The following is a 25,266-nucleotide window of genomic DNA, read 5'->3' on the forward strand; positions in this document are numbered from 1 at the left end:
AACTGATTCTTTTCTTAGCAATCTGGTGTGTAAATTAGACAACTTATCAATTTTTTAAAAACCTATGTATGGACCACTGAACCATGCTTGTTTCCAACAGTTCAGCTTGTAAAGGCAGTAATATTAATAAGTCAAAACCAAAAGAACTGCGGATGCTGTAAATCAGGAACAAAAACAAAGTTGCTGCAAGAGCTCAGCAGGTCTGGCAGCATCAATGGAGGAGAAAACAGAGTTAACGTTTCGGGTCTGCTGAGGAAGTTCAGAGGAAGAGTCACCAGACCTGAAACTTTAACTCTGTTTTCTCCTTCAATATTAATAAGTCATCTCCTTGTCAAAATGTTGGGGACTTGGTATGCTTGTCAGCTCATTGTTTCATGGTTGTTTGTGATGTTCTAAGGTGTGCCTGATCTACTTTGCAGCCACCTGTGAGCCATTCTCTGAACAGTGATATCTAGTCTAACATTGATGACATAAACTTCAGTCCCAAAACATTTCCTTAGTTAGAGTCAGAGGTCCTCTTACTTCATGGCCGCAAACTAATTCAAAAGGAGTAAAACTAGAAAACTCATTCGGTGAATCTCATGTGGCAAACAAAAGAAAATCCCATTCTTTGTTTCAATCATGATGTCAATCATGACAGTATATCCTGATCATTGTTTGATTATATCTTTCAGAAGCTCCTAGTATCTGTGGGCGAGGTGTTGAAGACGTTTAGCAATGTTATCGGCAGACTACGTAACTTTACAGAAAAAGGTTCAGATGTGAAATTGGGACTGTGATCCATTTGGATTTCCAATGGCAATCCACATATAGAGTGACCCATAACTGCGTTAACCTCTCTTACTAACTTAGCGTGATTGGGAATCAAGTAGCAATATCCACGATAAAAAGTATATGCTGGAGAACTACTTTTGTTTTCAGGTAAAGGTCTCTTTCAATCCACCCAACACCCTACAAAATGATTCCTCAAAAACTGGTACGGGAATTAGAGATGCCAGTTTGGTTGCATGTTGCACCTTTACAACAAGCTGATACCTCTGGCATGTTTTAAAGACTGTTGCCTATCTTTGTGAAGGTGGCCAGATGAAATATTGTTTTATACATGCTTGGGTCCTACTGATCCTGGCATATTCTGCTATAGGAATTTCAATGGCTATCTTTGATATTTCTTAGTGATATTTGGGTAGTATCACTATCTGTGATAACGTCTCCAGTTTCTGATCAGAATCACATTTTTGATATAGCAGCATTCTTGAACTTCCACAGATTTGACTTCATTTTGAACCGATTGGGCTACTTCACTTAATTCCAAATTGGTTTGCTGAGCTTGATCAAAAAAGACTTAGTGAACATTTCCTTTGGATTGTCCAAATTTCCAAAGTGTGAAGATCACTTTTTTTTGGGACTGTGGACTAAAAATCAGAAAAAAAGGTACTGCCTTAAACCAAGGAAATGCAGATAATGCTGCAACTTTAAAAACAGGTTGCTGGAATTCATTGAGTGTAGTATCTACAATATTGCTTTATTGAAACATTGGATGAGGATGTTAGACATCTCAGGTACGTGTGTACACGCACATCTGCCTGTGTGCACAGGGTAGTTTTGCTTAGAGACAGTCCTTTGATTCGGTTTTCAATTGACCATTTGCTGTGCGCTTAGAAGGACTCATTACAGTTGTAACTAATTGATTAGTTTCTGGACAAGCGGCTATAAGGCTTGTACGTGGACAAAGGAGTGAAACATTGACCTTGCAAAGAGAAAGCACATTGATCTCTTTGCCCTATCCTGTGTGCAGAAGTAACAGTCTTCTAATAGCTGTTCTCATTCATCATTTCCCTGTAAACTGTGCTCTGTGAAAAATAGCTGTTGAAATGAAGTGGAAAATTCATTGCAGGAGGATAGTGTGGTCAACCATAGGTAGCAGCCACTTACCCGTAGCTGGATGTAAAATGTGACCAACGAGGTTAAAATGCTGTACACTTTCAGTTTTGGAAGATGCAAGTTGAATAAAAATAACTAATATTATTTACCTACTTTATAACACTTAGTATTATGAATTTTAATTAAAACTATGATTTTAAAATGATACATTGCTTGAGTTTATCTGCTTATTATGCAAGTAGTTTATTATTTCATGTTGTTCCCAACGTATTCATGATTTATAATTTTCTTTGAACCGGTTATCATTGTAGCAGTGTATCAAGCAGTCTTTCACTGATGTTCAGTGACCACCAGATTAAATAGTTTGTCATGCTCTGTACTTGCTGGACTGTGGTTCAGAACTCAGCACACCAAGGTGCATCAAACATTTCAGAATTGATCTGGTTCAGGAATGCAACAATGAAAAACAGAATTGTTATTTTAGAGCTTTAACTTTAAAATGCCATGAAAAGTAAGACTTTGTTTCTAATATCAGTGGGGATTTCAACAAATTTCTTTGAGTTAAGATAAACATTTTTAGTTTTATGCACTAATCTAAAGATAATGGGATACTTTGAGACATAAACTTACTTGATGTGCTACATAAGAAGCCTCTTGGTTATATTGATTCTCCTATCACAACTCATAATTACAGTAGTTAAGAGAAATCTCAGACAAAAATGGAAGAATTGGGACTGTACAGTGCAATAACAACTCTTTTTTTGCAGAGGCGATGGTTTAGTGGTATTAATCGCTGGACTGTTAATCCGGAGTCCCAGATGATATCCTGGGGAGCCTGGTTCAAATCGCACCACAGCAAATGGCGGTTGTTGAATTCAACAAAAAACAAGTTAAAAAAATCTGGAATTTAAACTCTAATGACAACCATGAATCCACTGCTGATCATCAGAAAAACCCACCTGGTTCACTAATGCCTTTTAGGGAAGGAAACTGCCATCCTTAGCTGGTCTGGCCTACATGTGATTCCAGAGCCACAGCACTCAGACCTCTGGGCAACTAAATGCTGGTTAGCCAGCAACACCCTCATCCTGTGAATGAATTTTAAAAAATAGAGGCTTTATGAGGACATTTCATACATGCATTACAAAAGAAAATGAAGCACCAAGTCACAAACGATATGGATCAATTTATTGATAAAATAAAAAATAAACCTTTTCAAAGAGGCGGGTTTTAAGGAGTGTCTTAAAGGAGAAATGTGAGGCAGGGAAAGGATTTCATTTTGATTTCGGTTGCCATTTTTTTTTAAAGTTACTGCATAATATTAAAAAATGTAACTTTTAAAAGTTAATTTCTAAAGATCTTCGATCCTGTTCCCACTGAACTGCTTATCACAAACCTCCCCCCTTAGCCCTCATGTTGGCCTATGTAATAAATAACTCTTTTCAGACGCTATCTTTTCCTCCTTTAAATTTGTCATCACCCCTCCACTCAATAAGGCAACCCTTGAATACCCTGCATCTTTGAAAAAGGATTTTCCCTTCTCCAATGCCCCTATTTGTTTCCACCGTCTTTGAAAGTACTGTCACTTTCTGAGTCAGTTTCTAACTTTGCTAGGACTCCATGTTTAAACTCCTGCAGTGAGGTTTTTGTCCTTGTCAAAGTATCAAAATAGATCAAATCACAAATGACATCCTGTGACTGCAATAATGGTAATCTTTCCGTCCTTATCCTTCTTGATATGGTTGACCATACCATCCTCCTCCAATGCCTTATTCATTTCAACAAGTACTTTGTCGAAAGTGTGGTTTACCTGCTGCCGTAAGATTACAGCTGACATGAGAAATTACATTGCAGATCCCAGGCTAAACATGGTCATATATGACTTCTTAAAAACTTTCATTTCTCAAATATTATGTTCTGGAGATTTAAAGTATTTGCTATTCAACTCTACTATAGTTGCAATGAAAAATGTTTTACATTTAAAAGATATACACATCAAAAGTAGGATGGATCCGTCGTAAGCATTTTACACCATTAACAATTTTCAATTTCTTTTCCTGCCTTCCAGTCAGTGAGATTGGGTCTGATTGCATGAACATAGAGCCTAACTCAATCCTATGTTTCTACCCTGCTGCCTGCAGGAACAATGGGGCCAGAAGAGATTTCACAGAATCATTGAATACATGCACAAACATTTTAGTTGTAAAACTGGACATATGCTAGACTGTTCAAGTTAATTGCTGTTAAGTAAAGAAAATTATAAATAAGACATATTGCTGAAGTGGGAGACAAGTTACTGAAGCTTTTTGTCTTGCACTCTCCAGGACAAACATAAGAAAGCTTAATTTTAAACAGTTACAATAATTTGTAACACAGAAGAAAAGGGTGTCAACAGATTAGCAAGTCAAACGTGATTGTTTTCCCAATGTAACACTTCAGCCAAAGAGGAGCTATAGATAGACAAAATACATAGATTAAAGAAATGTTTCTAGAGGCAAAAACAAAGGATAGTCTACCATATTTGACAGAGCAGGGCAACAAAAGGACACCTGCCATTAGTTAGATGTAACTACCTAAATCAATGCAGAAAGTTGAAGACATGAGCTGATAATATTGCAAGGAAAACCATGCACCTGGGACTCTGGTAGAAACGATTACATATCTCCTTAACCAGATTGAAGGACTGTGAAACTACTAGCACATGGACTCAGAGTACATGAAATAGACTGGGCAAATTCACTGTGAAATCTGGTACAGAAAGTGAAATACATGGGCAAGGAAAAGGAAATATTGGGATGAGACAGTAAAGAGGACAAGGAAGAATATTTTTTAAAAATGTTAATTTTTAAAATCTCCAACAAGTAAAACCTGAAGAAGTGAGATTCCCTCTTTGTAACTGTTAATTTTACAGCCGGATAAGTTTTTTGGCAGTAATTAACATTTGGCCCATTGTTACAGAATACATAGGCTTAAATGGAGAAAAAAAATTCCTCATGCAAGGTAATTTTGTGACTAGTGCAAATGCAGTGACTTCATACTGTAAATGGATTTCAATGGTGAGGCAGATAGAAAGATGTTTTTGTTAACAATGAAGCAGATCTTGGACTCCTTATTTAACTCTGAACTGGCCTTAAGCTTTTGCAGAAAATATAACATACTGTGGCTACAAGAGCAGGTCAGAGGCTAGGAATTCTGCAGTGAATAACTCACCTCCTGTCTACCTAATGACTGCCCACTGTTTATACGGCACAAGTCAAGAGAATGAGATGGAATACTCTTTACTTGCCGGGATGATTGCTCCAACAACATTCAAGAAGCCTCACACCATCAAGGGCAAAGCACTTGATTGGTACCTCATCACCATCTTCAACATTTACTTCCTTCATCAAAGTACAATGGCAGCAGAATGTATCTTCCATGAGATGCACTACAACTACTCCCCAAAAGCTCCTTCAATAGCTTCCATATCCCGTGAACAAATTTTAAAAAAGCAAATGCACATAAAATTATAACAAATACTTTTGCTCCCACCATTATTTTGTTAGAAAATTCTGGTCTGTTCTTGACAACTTCAAAAAGTGAAATAAGATAAGTACTGCAGTTGAACACTCCTCTATTTACAGATTTAAATCATGACAGCATTAGAAGGGAATAAAACAAAATTACCTAAATTACAAAAGGATGTATTGATTTAATGGAGGCATCTACACATTTAGTATAAGACGACTTAAAATATCTACAATTACCATGTATTTGATTGCTCCAAGATAACATTATGTCTACACAATATCACAATGCATTCATGTTCAGGGTATGCCCTGCCACCCCAGCTTCCTGTCTGGCTGTTTCCTCAATTTAGCAATGAACTTTGTGTAACTGGTTGCCAAAGAAACGAAGTGATTTATCTTTGCCTGGGAAATCAGTGAAGTACTGATATTTTGCAATAAAATGCGATCTACAACATTTAGCCCAGACAGCCACCCCAAAATTTTTTAACCAGTATTTTCTATGAGCCAAAGCCTACAGAAATGTTTCAGCCTCCCATTCGAGGAAAGGAGTTACTTATCCTGAGGACATTGTATTCAATAACTTCCTAAGCAAAGTTTATTGCAGAAGAAGAGAATTACATAACTCAAACAATACAACTAATGTAAATTTTCAGAAATAGAATAATCACATTAAACAACAACTTCCTCTATATGTCTCATGTAGATGTTCTAGTTTCATGTTACAAAAACTTTTATATTATGGTGGTAGAAGTTTGATATATAATTTGTAGAAAGCAGTACCAGCAGTCCCAGTGTTACGAATTGGTTCTGTTCTTGAGTACATTCATTAGTCAATTCATACGCAAAGTAGAACTCAATACAATATGAAATAGCCATTGGCAAGTACAAACAAACAAACAAAACAAAACAAACAAACATTCACAGGTTGGAACTTTAAAATTACTATTAATGCACTATTGTGCGGAATCTCATTCATAAATGTGTGTTTGTAAGTTGGACATTCGGAAATCAAAAGCCATCTGTACTAATGGTGGGGGAGCTCTTAAAAGAAAATGGAAAAGATGGTTGTTTCTCCCCTTCCTTCCCCCAACATTCATTTCTTAAAAATTGATAATTCATACTGGATTCAATACAGTGTGGAGCTCGAGGAACACAGTAAGTCAGGCAGCAGGAAAGTCAACGTTTTGGGTTTACACCCTTTGTCAGGATTGGGGAGGAAGGAGGGAGCTGGAAATAAAGGGAGGAGGGGTGGGGCTAGCAGAAGGTAGGTAGGATGGTGATAGGTGGATGCAGGTAGGAGATAGTGAGGATTGGTCAGTGGGAAAGGTGGGATGGATAAGTGGTAGGTAACTCTGGTGTCTCATCCAGGTGGTAATTTGTCATAATGCTGTCAGTGACACGCACCAAAAGCTGAACATCCAGAAAGTCTTAGGAGCAAAGGTTCCTCCAATACATAGCCTGGAATCATTTGTTTCCAGTCTGAAATTCCCAATAGCTTCAGCTGGTTATATAGGAGGCAGGTGTACTCTTTTGCATCATTGAAAGATCAAGCTTCCTAAAATCTCTTTATGCAGGGAAACTGAACAATGCAAGGAACCACCAGGCCTTTTAATAAATCCTAATCTGTTGCATACAAATCGTAACTTCAAATAGATGAGCAGTCCTCATTTTACGACTGTTTTCAGTTCAAGTGATATAAATATTAGTCACATTTGTGGCTTAACATTGAAGTTAAGCAGAAGTAATTGAGCAAAAACGTAACATTTCCACTGGTTCTGGCAGTTGTTTGCCTATATGTATGATTCAACATTTGACTAAAACGATATAAACTTTATAAAAAGAATTCACTTACCAGGTTCAGTGCCAATGTTCTATAGTTACTGTTTACCAGCTGGTAAGCTCACAAGGTTGTGGTGTTTTTACAAGAGTTGCATTTCACATAAAAAAAAATCTTTACTTATGATTTTCTTTGCTGCCTTCACTGCAAAAATACTGACATTACCGCTAGCAGAATAGTTGAAAATGACAATGTGCAATTGAACACGTACACTTAAGTGAAATTTACATGAAGATCTAGAAGCTGATTAAATACAAATATTTAAGCAAACATTTACTTGATTTGGTGCAGTTGCATTTATCTGTGAATAACAATACCCTATGAATCCTTTAGCATATGGTTACATGTGTAATGCCACTGTGATCAATAAAGTCATCGTATATATTTTTCCCTTTAATGTGTCAGAATTATTTGAAACAGTCAAGCTTAACATTTAATTTACAGCAGAACTCAAAGCAATGCCATAAACTGCCAGGTTGTATTTAGCTTTTATGCAAAGTTAAGATGTGCTGACCATACATGCTCCCATAGATGTGATAAAGAACAAATTTGTTTACCGAGATGCACTCACAAGCAACAGAATGTGGAACAAGCAATATCCACAGCCTGCCAATTTCTAAACAGAAAAGGTGAATCAATACTTAGAAATGGGGAGTTTTAAAAATGTAATACCTACACACTGGGTACTGAAACTACTACAATTAGTATATACAGAACTCTCAGTATTGAGAAGTCTTTAAAATCTCATGATAGCATGGTATACTTCATGATCTAGCTTACAGTAATCAGAATAAAGAAATACTGTACCTAATGCTTTAGCAGCAATTTGGCAGGTGAGAGGCGGAGGAATATTGATGCAGATAAGATCTACATCCTGATGGAGCAAAACATCGTCAGTCCGACTCGTGTAGAATGAAATGTTCATTTCCTCTGCCAACAACTTGGCCTCTTCTTCTGTTCTTCCCCAGAGTGCCTCAATGGTGAAACCTTCAGCACGCAACAGAGGTACCAAAACCCGTGCAGTTGTACCTGTCCCAAACACACCGACCCCTGGGAGCATTTTCCACTCTGTTTCTGATAGAAACAAGGTTTCATAAGCAATTGAAAGCCAATATCCTCTCCAGATTTAGAGAAAGCTTCTGTTCTGCTGTAAAATAAAAAAACAAACAAGACTCTAAGATCCAGAAATCACTTCCCAAATCTCCGATTTAAGTTTGGTCACACACGAACAAGAAAAAGATTCCAACGATTGGTCATTAAACTCCGATCGTCTAAATTTAGTATTAAAGTCACTTTTAAAAAATATACATCTTACTGACACTCGCTTCCAGACACTTTCACAATGTCTATATGTACTATCAAATGATGCAGCCCCTCCGCTTTTACCATTGAAATTGCCTTAAAAGTCCCATATTGAAATGCATTCTCAGTTTGGTGCAGCAAGGCATTTTCTGACCAGTTTTTCCCCTTACTACTAGGTGTTAGTTTTGAACCTCCTGCATAGCTTAAACATATTAAAGCTGGCAAGGGTCATGGTAGCTGTATTCATTGCTGACCAAAAGTGAAAATGATTTTGGAATGAATAGTTCACAGAATTTTGCACAGATAGCATTATGATTAGTATTACAGTGGTAAATAAATCCCTGTGATTAAAATTGTTCAAATCTTCATGGGCTACAGGGATTCTGTACGATGAGGTTTAATCCTGGAAAACTGTGCAGTGCAATGTGTTAATCACACCATGAAACAAGACCATCTAGAACAGGGCTTCCAAAATTGGGGTTGGGACCACAGTTAGAATTGCAAACTGAACATTTGGGATCACATGCTTAGAAGATGAAATGGCCACCCAGTAGCTCAGTCCCCTCCCCTGCTCTCATAGGTTTTCTATCGTCCTGCTGTGCCAGGTCTTCTCATTCAACCCATGCCTGCCAAAAATAAAGGTCACAGTTATCTACAACTCCCAAATTTTGGGTACAAGTTGAGATGCAACTAGACTATTTCCAAAAATTGATCACAAGCATTATGTTGGCTAGCTCAGGGCAAGAAACAGACAGATGTTTACCTGCCAATTGACTAATAAGGAAGGATTTTAAAAAAGTTTACTGCTGCAGAGTACCACATGTGAAGGAATAAAATGTATAATTAATATTGAAATATGGATGCAAATATGGTTTTAAAAAGTAAATTGTAAATGGTTAAAAACATCAGTTAACCATTTAAATGTCAACAGCTGTGTTTAATAAATACAAATGCCAGTGATTAAGGACAAAACTAGCATTGAAAAAAACAATCTGCAGGTACTGATGATCCTGGAATGCACAGGTAACTCTTCACCAATTCAACAAACTTAGGAAAATGCTGCATTTATCTTCCATCACTAATATTTGACAAGAAACCCTGACTGTAATGGAAAACAAGTTTGAAATTACATTCTCCTCATCTCAGTGTAACATTTACTTAAAAGCTTCATTATAGCATTCTTTTCAGTTTCATGCATTGTTTTTGCTGAGAGCTGTATAGGGTCATCTAGTTCAGCTACAGCAATGCAAGGTTCTTTATTTCTCCTATCACTGCAACTTACAAAAGCTTTTATTTAGCAGTGATTTGCATAGCAGATGGAACAAGTCGCATGTGTTTATATTGTGGATCTAATAAAGAACCAAAAATATAGGTTAAAACGGGATCGTTTGGTTTCATGCCACACTCCAGAGTGTGTCAAACAGCAGCCTTGAAATCAACAACTTTTCCCCTATTGGAAAAAATTTCAATTTGGAGATGAATTTGAGAAGACTGTTGCAAATTAGATAAGACGTTTGAAATTTAAACTGAATGTTCAGGATTCATTGCAGCTGCAATGGTAAGATGATGTTCTCAATTAGTTGCTATTGCTCATTGTGCAGTTGAACTGTGAAGGCAGATAGCTCAGAACAATCTAAAAGGAAAGCTATTGTAGCCACCTTTGCTCAAATTCCAATGAGTTTTACAACACTGGCTCCAAGTGTCGTTCATCTGAAGTTGCATGTATTTTCTTTCAAGTGCTTTTGTCACCACAGTGCTGTGATAGAAGTATGCAAGTAACCTGTTTGCAACTGCAATGGTACAATTCACACTGAAGAAAAGCCATTGTTCATGACTTGCTGCAAGGGATGGAAACAATTCTCAGATTTCCATGCAATATATTGCACTGTCAGTTAGTGCAATGTCGCCTGCAAGACTGCGTACGCATGCCAAGATGTGGTCTACAAACTCCCATTTTTTCACCATTGGGTTCAATATTTCAGCCAGGCTTTCTGCTGTATGTTGCTCTGCCTCACTTTCAGTTTCCAGGAACTGCAGATAAAAGCCCCAAATTCTCAATATAATAACAATTTACAGTCACCTAGCTTTCTGCAGTTAATGCTGTCCATCAATCGGTGGGGAAAGCTGTAAAGGCATGTTCCAATTTTTCCCACAAAGACATCACACAGCACACATCACACATCACAAGATGCGAGGTTATTGCCTGTCTCACAGGCACATGGTATTCAGTTTCTACAAAATTCATCAATGCATGAAAACCTGCACCCTCAATGACACGTACTCAGCATATCCATAGTGATTTGGGCATTTCACATGTTGCATTTTCTTTTTTGTCACACAAAACACACTTTCCCTGGGTTTTGTGGTTTTGTTTCCATTACTATTTGAACTTTAAATGCTTCAGAACTGCAATAGTGCTGTTCACTTAACCCAGCACTGCAGTACAGTTTACATTTAATGGCATTTTCCTCCATTTTTATGAAATTATTCCAGGCACTGCTTCTTTTTGACCCATCTTCAAATTAACTTCCTGCTGTGGAAAAACAGTGTCCTAACACCACAATAACTCAGGTGATGTTAGTATCGGGAATCCTTTATCTGAAAGCCTCAGGACTGGCTGTTTCTCAGGTAAAGGATATTTTTGATTTTCAGATAGATCCGAACATACATTAGGTCCATTTGGGTGAAAACAAAAACCTTTGGTTGGTCCCAACAAACTCAAATGAGTCTAAGAGCAAATTTTAACTTTTCCCACAAAGGTCACAAGCACATCACTGGTCTAGGGATATGATTCTTGCTTTGGGGATTACTGCATATGACGAATGAGCGAGGGGGCCCGGGTTCAAATCCCGGACGAGCCCTTATTGTTAGGTGAGGCTCTGTGGCACAACGGAGAGCGCATTGGACTTCTATGGATGTACTGAGAGCTATTCAAATGTTGTGCGTTCGGGTCCCACCAGAGTCGAGTTTTACGGGCAGCATGGTGGCTCAGTGGTTAGCACTGCAGCCTCACAGCACCAGGGACCTGGGTTCGATTCCACCCTTGGGTGACTGTGCAAACTTCATACATTCTCCGTGTCTGCGTGGGTTTCCTCCCACAGTCCAAAGATGTGCAGGCTAGATGGATTGGCATGCTAAATTGCCTGTAGCGTTCAGGGATGTGTAGATTAGGTGGTTTATAGAGGATGGGTTTGGGTGGGCTACTCTGAGGTTTGGCGTGGACTTGTTAGGCCGAAGGGCCTGTTTCCACACTATAGGGATTCTATGACTATGACTATCTATGACATCTGTTGACCTGCTGAATTTGGGCTTTTGGAAAACAAACTTGCTTTTAGGTTTTTCATCAGAAATGGCTTTTCTGATGAAGGGTCTAGGCCCGAAACGTCAGCCTCTCTGCTCCTATGACGCTGCTTGGCCTGCTGTGTTCATCCAGCCCTGCACCTTGTTGTCTTGGATTCTCCAGCATCTGCAGTTCCTACTATCTCTTGCTTTTAGGTTTGTTCAGGTCAAGCAGTCATTTTCCAAAGGACCCCAAACTCAGCATATCTACAAGACTGTTTGGGTCCAATTGGGTCTGCATTCGAGAAGTCCTTTGGTTTTTAGGACATTTTGATTTTTGGAAGTATGGATAAGGGATACCTGACCGGTATTGCTCTTTTCATTTTATGTCACAAAATCATTTACCCAATCTGTTCTAAATATTAACCTATTACTGGCAAAATCAATAATCATTAATTAACCAGTAACTATTTTGGGTGGCACAGTGGCTCAATGGATAACACTGCTGCCTAACAGTGTCAAAGACCCAGGTTCAATACCTCCCTCAGATGACTGTCTGTGTGGATTTTGCACAATCTCCCCATATCTGCATGGGTTTCCTCTGGGTGCGCCAGTTTCCTCCCACAGTACAAAGATGTGCAGGTTAGGTGGATTAGCCATGGGAAATGCGGGGTTACAGGGATAGGGTAAAGGGGTGGGTCTGTTGTTGGCTGCTCTTCAGAGGGTTGGTGTAGAGTTGATAGGCTGAATGGCCTGCTTCCACACTAAGGATTCTCTGATTTTATGCCATGATTCTACTTTACATTGCTAATTGAAATCATGACGACTTCGGGGAATAATGTGCCAGTGAATGAAGAGTTACACAAGAAAGGTTCAGTGCAGGGCAGAGTACATAATGACTCAAAACCACAGGAGGATGGGTGTAACTGAGTATGGATATGAGTTTTAGTGGTGATGATATGACTGGAGGTGAATACTCTTGTGGATTGAAGCAGATAACTTTCCTGAAGAGTAGGATATGGGGTATGGTCTACAAGTGATTCCAGTGACAGTAGGAGCTTCAAAATCTCCCCTCCCCCTACCGCATCCCAAAACCAGCCCAGCTCGTCCCCGCCTCCCTAACCTGTCCTTCCGCCCACCAATGCCCTCCTCCCACCTCAAGCCCCACCCCCATCTCCTACCTACTAACCTCATCCCACCCCCTTGACCTGTCTGTCCTCCCTGGACTGACCTATCTCCTCCCTACCACCCCACCTACACTCACCTTTACTGGCTCCATCCCCGCCTCTTTGACTGGTCTGTCTCCTCTCCACCTACCTTCTCCTCTATCCATCTTCTATCCGCCTCCCCCTCTTTCCCTATTTATTTCAGAACCCCCTTCCCCTCCCACATTTCTGAAGAAGGGTCTAGGCCCGAAACATCAGCCTTTCTGCTCGGCCAGATGTGTTCATCCAGCTCTACACCTTGTTAAGTGATTCCAGTATTCAATGACTAACCAGTATGTTCAAATCAAACCATGGCAAGCATTATTACTGAATTCAGGAAATTTAGAAAATAAGAGACCACAAAGTAGTCTTACTGATGTAAATAAAATAATGTGTCAACGTTTGAAAGTAACCTGACACTTCCAGCTGATTTAGTCTACACGTGACCATGATAACCTCAAGATAGATATACAAACACTAAGAACTGCATCATTGCCATCCATGCTAATGAACAACGGTACCTTCCAAATGAATGATAATTACTATCTAGAGAGGGAAGAACACACGAGAACACTACCAGCTGCAAATTCCCCTCTAAGCCATTCACCATCCTGACTTAGAAATACGTTGCTGTCACTGCAACCTGGTTAAAAACCTGGAACTCCCACTCTAAAGGCAGATGCCAAAATGGACTGCAGCCGTTCATTCTCACCTTCTCCAGGGCAGCAAATGCTGGTTTAATAAGTGATGCCCACATCCCATGAAAAAATAGGATGAAAAAGATTGAAAAGACTAAGTTCCACATCAGGTTAAGATTGAATAAGAGTAGACAAAGGATGGTATCAGGAAACAAGGTCCATAAGATGAGAAGATATTGGCGCAGAATTAGGCCAAACGGCCCATCAAGTCTGCTCTACCATTCGATCAACTTTATTTCTTGCCTTCTCCCTGTAATCTTTGATCCCCTTACTTGTATTTGTTGGAATGGAGAAGAATGGGGCTTGTGGGGTGGGGAGAAAGAGAAAATCTCATAAGCATATAAAATCTTGAGGGACTGGACAGGCTAGATGCGGGAAGAATTTTCCCGATGTTGGGGAAGTCCAGAACTAGGGGTCACAGTCCAAGAATAAAAGGGGGAAGCTATTCAGGACTGAGGTGAGGAACAATTTCTTCACTCAGAGTTGTGAACCTGTGGAATTCTCTCCCACAGGAAGCCGTTGGTGCCAGTTCATTAGATATATTCAGGTGGGAGCTGGACATGGCCTTTGCGGCTCAAGGGACCAAGGGGTATGGAGAAAGGGCGGGTATGGGATATTGATATTGCACGATCAGCCATTATCATATTGAATGATGGTGCAGGCTCAAAAAAGGGCCAAATGGCCTGCTCCTGCAGTTCTTTTCTATGTTTCTATGATGGCAACATGTTTCACAGATTCACCACCCTCTGGCTGAAGTCCTCCTCATCTCAATTCTAAAGACTGTGCCATCCAGTCCTAGTCTCTGCTCCTAGCAGAAACATCTCTTCCATGTCAACTCTATCCGGGCCTCTTAGTATTGTGAAAGTGTCATCTGCCAATTTAGCAACCATGCTCAATTCCCTCATCCAGATCAGTAAAGTATATGAATAGCTGTGGTTCCAACACGGACTCCTGCAGAACTCCACTAGTCACCAGCTGCCATCCTCAAAAGACCTCTTCAATCCAACTCTCTGCTTTCTGCCAGTCAGCCCATCCTCCATCCATGGTAGTACCTTGCCCTTAACACCATGGGCTCTCATCTTATTTAGCAGCCTCCTGTTCAGCACCTTGTCAAAGGCCTTCTGGAAACAGTCAGAGAAATTCTTGAAGTAAAACAGAATGGTTTTCATCTTTTCGGTGTTAAAGTTCTGGTTTGTCCACCAACTTGTTGGACAAGTAGCACAACTGTCTTAAAATTCAGTGGTGTTTCAAAGTTAAAAAGGACAAAATTAACCTTTTATCTTTCATTAAATTTTCTGGATAGTCACTGTTATCTTTCCTGCAAAGAAGGAAATACATATCCTTCAATTTAAATTACTCCTTTATTCAAAGTGCTATCAGATTTTAACTCATCTCGTTCTCTATAGTTGATCTTGACATTATAGATCATTTTTACAATTTTGTGGAATAATCGCTAACCTCTTGCACTCTAGTTAGAAAATGATGTTCAAGTTGCTAACATCTGGGGAGGTGTCGTAATTTCCTCAGAAAGCTGAATAGTGAGCAAGAAAGGGTTGTGTGCACAAAGCTCAACAAATTCCCCTACAAGAACGTGTCTCGACGATACACAACAATGCTATGCTAATAACAAGTCATCACACTTACCTACTTCAAATAAAGAAAAAGTAAACACAGCCGTGACCACTTTTTTTTTGGAGAATACATTTCAAATACAATAACAAGAATCTACACAATTGAAGACTAAACTTCTTAGCAAATGGACAAGAATGCATAGATCTATTCAGTTGTGGACTATAAAAGCTGTGACAATCTGATCTTCAACTAAGAGCATCTGTAAATCCAGGGCAGGTTATCTCATTCTGATAGCACAGGTTCTACTTCCAAAAGATGCTGGGTACAGTGCGCAAGTGTCACACAACAGATTTGCAAGGAAAGTTATAGATCATGGATTAAAAGGGACAGTAGCAATGTAAATACAAAACTGACCAATTCTTCTTTTTCCTGATACACCCATGAATGATCTACATCTTGGTGCGCAGGGGGAAAATTCAAAGTTTGTGGATGACAAACTTGGAAGAACTGTAAACTACGATGAGTGCACAGTAGCACTTCAAAACGACATTAACACATCAATGGAGTGGGCAGATGAATGTTCAATGCAGAGAAAAGTGTTAAGTAATGCAATATGGTACCAATAACAAAAAGAGACAATATAAAATACAAGGTATGAAGATACAGAGAGACCTGCACGTATATGTATACAAGTCATTAAAGGGCGCAGGATAAAGAGAGAGCTATTAATAAAGCATAAAGTATTCTAGGCTTCTTAAATGAGGGCATAGTGCACAAGAGCAGGTTAAGTTATCATGAACATAGAAGGCACTGGTTAGATCTCAGCTGGAGTACAGTTCCGGGCACCACACTATGGGAAGGATGGGAGTACATTGGAGAAATTACAGGAGAGGTTTACGAGAATGGTTCTATGGATGAGACACTTCAGTTATGAGGAAAGATTAAAGAATTTAGAACTGTTTTCCTTGGAAAGAAGAGGAGGAGGAAATTTGATTGTTTTCAAAATCATGAGGGGTCTAGACAGAGTGGATAGGAAGAAATTTTTCTCACTTGTAAACAATCTGAGAATCAGAGGGCACAGTTTTAAAAAGTTTTGCAAAAGGAGCATAGGGGAGGTGAGAAAACCTCTCAAATAAGAATGCACTGCCTCAAGGTGTGGTAGACGCAGATTCAATTGCAGTGTTCAAGAGGACACTAGATGATTATTTAAATAGAAACAATTTGGATTGATACAGGGAGAAGACAGGAGTTTGGGACCAGATTAAAATGTTCAGAAAGTGAGTACATATACAATGAGCCGAATGGCCGCCTCCTGCACTGCATCAACTTTCTGATTCTCTTGCAGCAATCATCAATTGCCTTTGCAAAGCCACACATTATATCTTTAACAACAGTGTGGAGCTGGAGGAACACAGCAGGCCAGGCAGCATCAAAGGAGCAAGAAAATCGACATTTCAGGTCAGTACCCTTCTTCAGAAATGGAGAGGAGGAAGGGAGGTGGGAAATAAATAGAGAGGACAGGTGGGGCTGGGGAAGGTAGGTGGAATGGTGATGGGTTAGTGCAGGTAAGGAGTGGTGGGGATTGGTCAGTGAGGTGGGAGGGGTGGATAGGTGGGAGAGAAGATGGACAGGTTGTGTCAGGTCAAGGAGGCGGGGATGAGAGAGAGAGGGTTGGACATGGGATGAGGCTGGGGGTGGGGAGATTTTAAAACTGGTGAATTCTATGTTTAGGCCATCGGGCTGTAAGCTCCCGAGGTGGAATATGAGGTGTTGCTCCTTCAGCATGTGGGCGGTGTGGCACTGGAGGCGGCCCAGGATAGATATGTCATCAAGGGAGTGGGAGGGGGACTGAAAATGGCTAGCGATTGGAAGATGTTGTCATTTGTGGCGTACAGAGCGCAGATGCTCCACAAAATGGTCGTTGGTATCACTGATGTAGTGCAGGCCACATCGGGAGCAGCGGATACAGTAGACCAAGTTGACGGATGTGCAGGTAAACCCCTGTCAGATATGAAAGGTTTGCTTTAGGCCTTGAATAGAGGTGTAGGGGGAGGTGTAGCATTTCTTGCTGTTGCAGGGAAAGGTGCCAGGTGCGGTGGGGTTAATGGGGACAGTGGAGTGGACAAGGGAGTCCCGGAGTGACCAGTCCCTATGAAAGGCAGATAAGGGTGAGGAGGGAAATATCTCTTTGGTCGTGGGGTCAGATTGTAGGTGGAGGAAGTGGTGGAGAATGATATGCTGGATGAGGAGGTTGATGCAGTGATGTGAGAGGACCAGTGGGACTCGGTCTTTATTTTTTTTGGGGGGGTGGAGGGGGTTTGAGGGCAGAAGTGCGGGAAATGCAAGAGATACAGTTGAGGGCATTTTGGATCAACATGGCGGCGGGGGGAGCAGGTGCTGAGTTGCGATCCTTGAAGTAGGAGGAGATGGTCCAGGTGAATTTGAGGTTGGGGTGAAAGATGCGAGTAAAGTTGATGGACTGTTCAAGCTCCTCGTGGGAGCACGAGGCGGCACTGATACAGTCAATGTAGCGGAGGAAGAGGTGGGGGATAGTGCCAGTATCCTACGAAGATGCAGGCATAGCTTGGGCCCATGCGGGTGCCCATGGCTACCCCCTTAGTCTGTAGAAAGTGGGAGGAGTTAAAGGAAATGTTGTTCAGGATAAGGACAAGTTCTGTTAAGCGGATGAGGTTGTCGGTGGAGGGGTACTGGTTGGGCCTGTGGGACAGGAAGAAGCGGAGGGCTTTTGGGCAACTGGGTTGGTAATGCAAGTGTACAGGGATTGGATGTCCATAGTGAAGATGAGGTGTTGGAGGCCAAGGAATTGGAGGTCATGGAGGAGTTGAAGATGGGGGTGGTATCCTGGACGTAGATGGGGGGGCTCCTGGACTGGGGAGAAAAGACAGAGTCAAGGCAAGCGGTATGTCAAAGATGGAGGTGTCCAGGAAGGGAAGGGAGGTATCGGGGATCCAGAGATGAAGATGGAGATGGTCCATCTCCGATATCTCCCCATCTCCGGTAACAGCCTCAACACTGACCTTTATTTCAAGCCCATCAACTCCCATAGCTACCTGGGCAACACCTCCTTTCACCCACCCTCCTGCAAGAATGCAATCCCTTACTCCCAAATCCTCCACCTCATCTGCTCCCAAGATGGAGCGTCGCACTCCAGGACATTCCAAATGTCCTCCGACTTCAAGGATTGCAACATCCCCCGACTCCGGTGATCAAAAATGCCTTCAACCGCATCTCTTGTGTTTCTCGCACTTCTGCCCTCACAACCCCTCTCCCCAACAAAAAAAAAATAGAATCCCACTGGTACTCATATCACCGCACCAATTTCCGCGTCCAACATATCATTCTCCGCCACCTACAATCCAACCCTGCAACCAAAGAAATATTTCCCTCCCCACCCCTATCTGTTTTTTGTACGGACCGCTCACGCCGAGACTCCCTTGTCCACTCCACACTAACCCCACCACCTCCCCCCCTCACCTCCATTCAAGGCCCAAAGCAAACCTTTCACATCCACCAACTTGGTCTACTGCATCCATTGCTCCTAATGTGGCTTCCTCTACGTCGGTGAGAACAAATGCAGACTCGGGGACCGTTTCATAGACCATCTGTGCTCTGTACATGACAAACGACAACACCTTCTGCTTGCCAACCATTTTAACTCCCCCTAACACTCCGAGTGACATGTCCATCCAGTGCCACAATGAGACACACACAAACTGGAGGAGTAACACCTCATTCTGCCTCGGGAGCCGACGGCCCGTTGACCTAAACATAGAATTTACCAGTTTTAAAGTCTCCACATTCCCAGCCTCATCCCATGTCCAACCCTCCCGCTCAACCCCGCCTCCCTGACCTGACAACCTGTCCATCTTCTCTCCCACCTATCTGCCCTACCCATCCCACTGACTAATCCCCAACACTCCCTACTTGCACTCACCTATCACCATCTCACCTACCTTTCCCAGCCCCACCCGTCCTCTCTATTTATTTCCCAGCTCCCTTCCTCCTCTCCGTTTCTGAAGAAGGGTCCTGACCTGAAACGTCGATTTTCCTGCTCCTCTGATGCTGCCTGGCCTGTGCTCCTCTAGCTCCACACTGTTGTCTGACTCCAGCATCTGCAGTTCTTGCTATCTTACTTTTTACATTATCAATAGTACTTTAATAAATTTGTTAAACATGATTTTCCATGTATAAAACTATGGTGGTTCCACCTGATTATATTATGAGGTTCTAAAATGTTACGCTGCTACTTCCTTAATAACAGATTTCATTAATTTGCCAATGACAGATATTAGGCTAACTGATCTTCAGGTTCCTGCTATATGCCCCCCTCCTTGCTTGAAAATGAGTATTTTATTCATTTTTAAAAAAAAATCCACTGAGATTGTTCTAAAATAAAAAGGGAATTTTGGAAATTCTGTAGTTAATGCAACCTCTACCTCTGCAGTCACTTTTTATGACCCTTGGGGCATCAGGTTCAGGGAACTTGTCAGCATTTCGGTGTATTTTTCCCAGTATTTTTCTCTAGTAAGTGTGATTACTTAAAGATTATCTCTCCATTTTATCAACAGACTCTGTTACTGGGATCTGATCAGGAATGAAGACAGGTTCAAAACGTTTATTCAAATTCTGTAACTTCCTTGCTTAATCCCCTAAGGAACTTTAACTATTCCTCTTTATAGACTTCTTTAAGTTTTTGCCACCTGCTTTCATGTTTCTTGATAGACTGAAAGTAAACTATTTCCTTCTTTTTAAAATCATGCTTTGATTTCTAAAAACAAATCCCAATGATCCAGCCATTGCAACTAATCTTTGCAACATTGAAGTGCAGTCATAGTGGTGTAGGAAAAGACAAAAAGTGCTTCAGTGATAGCAAAGCATTTGAGAATCTTATGTATGGTGCTATGAACATGAAAGTTGCCCTTTTTAAAAAGGATAATCTCCAATACTAACACTGAGCATAGGAACAAACATTTAAAGTAAAATTTCATCACCTGCACCATTCTAAAGATCAAATCACCATTAAAAATCTCCATCATTTGCATATTTAAACAGCTTACAAGGGTTTAATGCATAAAATTCTAACAAGGTAATGCACTCTGGTTCATCCTGTTTAATTCCTTTTACCAGAGGGCTCAATAATACATTGAACTGCCACTCACTGAGATCAAAATCTTATAATTAAGCAAAAATGTATTTTTAAAAAGTTGAAGCAATGTTAGAAAACCTTAATAGCAGTTTTATCCCCCTCTTAAATGAATGTCTTATATAGCTCATTTTCTCAATTCAGCTTTGTATCTCACTTCCCTGAAGGAACAGACTGACATTAGTGACAGAAAAGAACCAGAGCAATATTCCAGCAATTTTCAAAAGTGGTCAATCATTCTTCGTCTGTTAGGTTGGACGACTACTTAATCCGAGCACCACAAAACAAACGGATCTTGTTCTCACCATACATTCAATGGAATTTTCAGAGGACAAAGAAATTAAAGAATTCTCAAAGAAATTAAACTGCATGGACCTCCTGCCCCAGAAAAGACAACAGCAGAAACAGCCCTGTCAACCCTGCAAAGTCCTCCGCGCTAACATCTGTGGAAAAATGCCAGAATGGGGACAGCTGTCTCACAGACTAGTCAAGCAACAGCCTGACATAGTTGTACCCACAGAATCATATCTTACAGACAATGTCCCAGACACCACCATCACCACCCCTAGGTATGCCCTGTCTCACAGCAGGACAACCCCAGCAGAGGTGGCAGCACAGTGGTATACAGTCGGGAGGGAGTTGCTCTGGGAGTCCTCAGCATTGACTCCGGACCCCATGAAGTCTCATGGCTTCAGGCTAGACATGGGCTAGGAAATGTCCTGCTGGTTACCATGTACTGTCCTCCCCCAGCTGATGAATTAATACTCCATGTTGAACAACACGTGGAGGAAGCACTGAGGATGGCAAGGGCACAAAATGTACTCTGGGTGAGGACTTCAATGTCCACCACCAAGAGTGGCTTGGCAGCAATACTACTGATTTAGTGTCCAACCAGCTCAAGGACTTAGCTGCTACTCAGAGTCTGCAGCAGGTGGTGAGGGAACCAAGAGGGAACAACATATTTGACCTCATCCTTACCAATCTGCCAGGTGCAGATGGATCTGTCCATGACATTATCGGAAAGAGACACCACCGCACAGTCCTTGTGGAGACCAAGTCCCACCTTCACATCTCATGGTGCACTATCACCGTACTAAATGGGACAAACTTCAAACAGATCTAGCAACTCAAGACTGGGCATCCATGAGGTGCTGTGTGCCATCAACAGAATTGTATTCCAGCACATCTGTAACCTCATGGCCCAACATATCTCCCAACTCAACCATTACCATCAAGCCAGGGACCAACCCTGGTTCAATGGAGAGTGCAGGACGGCATGCCAGTAGCAGCATCAGGCATAACTGAAGATGAGATGTCAACGGGTGAAGCCAAAGAGGATGATTTGCATGCCAAACAGCATAAGCAGCAAGTGACAGACAAAGCTAAGCAATCTCAAAACGAATGGATCAGATCTAAGCTTTGCAGTACTGCCATTTTCAGTCGTGAACGATGGTGGACAATTAAACAACACATTGGATGAGGAGGGTCCAAAAGTAAAAATCCCCATCCTAAATGATTGCCGAAATGGGAGGCCAGCACATCAATGCAAAAGGTAAGGCTGAGGCTCTCACAGCAATATTCAGCTAGAAGTGCCGAGTGGATGATCCATCTCGGCCTCCTCCAGTGGTCCCCAGCATCACAGATACCAGTCTTCAGCCAATTTGTTTCACTCCACATGATATCAAGAAACAGTTGGAGGCACTGGATTCTGCAAAGGCTATGGCTCTGACAATATTCCAGCAATAGTACTGAAGACTCATGCTCCAGAACTTGCCACTCCCCTAGACAAGTTGTTCCAGTGCAGTTACAACACTGGCATCTACCTGAATGTGGAAAATTGCTCAGGTATGTGCTGTGCATAAAGCAGGACAAATCCAACCCAGCCAACTACTGCCCCATCAGTCTACTCTTGATCAACAGTAAAGTGATGGAAGGTGTCACCAACAGTGCTATCAAGTAGCACCTGCTCAGCAATAACCTGCTCAGTGATGCAACGTTTGGGTTCTGCCAGGATCACTCAGCTCCTGACCTCATTACAACCTTGGTTCAAACATGGAGAAAAGAGCTGAAATCCAGGCTTGAGGCGAGAGTGACAGTCCTTAGCATCAAGGCTGCATTCCACAAAGTGAGGCATCAAGGAGCCCTAACAAAACTGGAATCAATGGGTATCAGGGGGAAAACTCCCTAGTGGTTGGAGTCATACCTGACACATAGAAAGACGGTTGTGGTTGTTGGGGGTCAGTCATCTCAGCTCCAGAACATCTCTGCAGGAGTTCCTCTGGATAGAGTCCTTGGCCCAACCATCTTCAGCTGCTTCATCAATGACCTTCCCTCCAATATAAGGTCAGAACTGTGGATGTTCGCCAATGACTGCACAATGTTCAGCACCATTTGCTACTCTTCAGATACTGAAGCAGTCCACGTCCAAATGCAACAAAATCCGGACAATATCCCAGTTTGGGCTGGCAAGGGGCAAGTAACATCTGGGCCACACAAATGCCAGGCTATTACCATCACTATTGAGACAATCTAACCTTCATCCCTTGATATTCAATAGTGTTACCATTACTGAATCTCCCACTATCAACATTCTGGTAGTTACCATTGATCAGAAACTCAACTGGACTCACCACATAAACACAGTAGATACAAGAACAGGTCAGAAGAATATTGCGGTGAGTGACTCACCTCTTGACTCCCCAAAGCCTGTCCACGATTTATAAGACACAAGTCAGGAGTGTAGTGGAATACTGCCCAGTTGCCTAGATGAGCCCAGCCCCAGCAAACACTCAAGAAACTTGACACCATCCAGGACAAAGCTGCCCACTTGATTGGCACTACATCCACAAGCATCCACTCCCTCCACTACTGATGCTCAACAGCAGCAGTGCATACTATCTACAAAATGCACTGCAGAAATTCACCAATGATCCTCAGACAGCACCTTCCAAACCCACAACTTCAATCTAGAAGTACAACAGCAGCAGATACATGGGAACACCATCACCTTCAAGTTCCCCTCTAAGCCACTCATCATTCTGACTTGGAACTACATCGCCATTCTTTCACTGTCACTGGATCAAAAACCTGGAATTCCATCACTAATGGCATTATGGGTCAACACACAGCAGGTGGACTGCAGTGGTTCAAGAAGGCAGCTCACCACCACCTTCAAGGGAAACTAGGGATGGGCAAGAAACACTGTCCAGCCAGCAATATTCACATTCAACAAAACGAATATTTTTTAAAAAAGGACAGGAATAAGGAGCAGGAACTGTGGCTGAGTGTTCCTCCACCCCCTCCAAAAAAAAAAAAATCCTAAGGATACTGAAACTAACAGTAGCAAAGTAATCATTCTAGCCAAGATGAATTAACTCAGTGCACTATCAATGTTTCATTGCATCATATTTATGTGATAAATTCTAGACAACAGGAACACAAACAAATCAATGATGGGCAAAGGGATGGGTTTAAGAGAAAGGTAAACTAAATTATTTCATTAGCCATTGACACTTCTGAAAAAAAAACTCTTTGCCTAACAACAGTTGACTTTCACATCCAGCCTAGCCCGAGTTCACTGATTTACGCAATTAGAAAGGTTACCTTCAACACCTTCTTTATAAAATGAAAACGTCACTGAATTGCAAGCCCTCGCTCGCACAAGCAGTGCATTGATTATCCGACAAAACATTTACAACAGCATATCTACAATCTTCCACAATCTACAGACAACTCTCAATTAATCTACACACACTACAGAATAAAATTTATTCCTACAATGGCTAGCTATGTTGAGAACCATTTATGATAGAAATTATTGTAAAAGAAACACCCGACACAGAGCTGTAAAAATATTCCCGTGTAACAACGTAAAGTCACTCTTCCTACAAATTGCACAACTGACCAAGTTTGTAATTCTTTCCCAAACACATCAACGTTCCTGCCAGCACTACCTGATCATTCAGGAGCGTACAGTACGCAAAAAAAAATCGATGGAAGGTCTCAGCAAGTGGAATGAAAACTCCCATCTTTAAATAAACAAACAACAATGATAATGCAGCCGCTGATATCGGTTGAAGTTATTCCTCATTCTCTAACTCCACAGCCCGAATGCTACTTTTATAAAGGTGCTGTTACCAGTGAGGTGATCATGAACACAAACCCGGATTCCATGTGCCCCACATACCGCCTGCCCCGGCCCAAAAGTCCATCCCCTCACTCCCAGTCCCGATTGCCGAACCACAGGACACAGGGCTGCGACAAAAAGGTTTGTCTGCGGTCAGGTTGGCCCGTCACGCGTTTCCATCACCGCGGCAACAGCAGGGCCTTGACTACACCCAGATGCCGAGCAGTCCCAACCACCCAGATACCGAGGAGAGCAACCCCAACCCCAACCCCAAACCCAACCCCAAACCCAATCCCAATCCCAATCTCAATCTCAATCTCAATCTCAATCGTTACCATCAGCAGGAGGTGAATCACAGCGACCGTAGAGCTGTCGCGGGCTCATTTCCCGGCCAAGGCTCCGCCCTCAGCTCGGTCGAATGGCGACGGGCCCAACAGGCACCAAGGGATCTGTCTGAGGTGACTGAGCCTCAACTTGCTGCTACCGCCGCCACAAGGAAACCGTTGGCCGCGAGCTCCAGCAACACAGAACCAACTACGCGCGCCGTTCAATCTCCCAGGCTGACGGTATTGCGCAAGCGCGCTAGGGAACTGCCCACTCTGCAGACGTCACAGATAACCAGCGCCGGACCGTCATGATATACGCATGCGTGTTCTCCGCCTGCTTAACCACTTACGTCAGGGAGACCTGTCG

General features: G+C 41.8%; 1 protein-coding gene across 2 annotated transcripts in view; it reads right to left on the minus strand.

The window, feature by feature from the left end:
• LOC109933256 (glucose-fructose oxidoreductase domain-containing protein 2) overlaps window positions 1–25,232 on the minus strand; it is a 45,484-nt gene extending 20,252 nt beyond the window's left edge. Inside the window, exon 1 of one of the 2 annotated variants that reach the window (XM_048606019.1) lies at window positions 24,909–25,232. In XM_048606019.1, the coding sequence (XP_048461976.1) occupies window positions 24,909–24,957 (49 nt within the window). In that variant the 5' untranslated portion in view covers window positions 24,958–25,232. Of the gene's footprint in view, window positions 1–8,034; window positions 8,370–24,908 lie in introns of those variants that run through there. The other variant, XM_020532227.2, reaches the window with a different exon arrangement.
• Window positions 25,233–25,266: the final 34 nt, after the last annotated feature.

The sequence above is a fragment of the Rhincodon typus genome, chromosome 15 (genome assembly GCF_021869965.1).
Source record: "Rhincodon typus isolate 14 chromosome 15, sRhiTyp1.1, whole genome shotgun sequence".
Lineage (NCBI taxonomy): Eukaryota > Metazoa > Chordata > Chondrichthyes > Orectolobiformes > Rhincodontidae > Rhincodon > Rhincodon typus.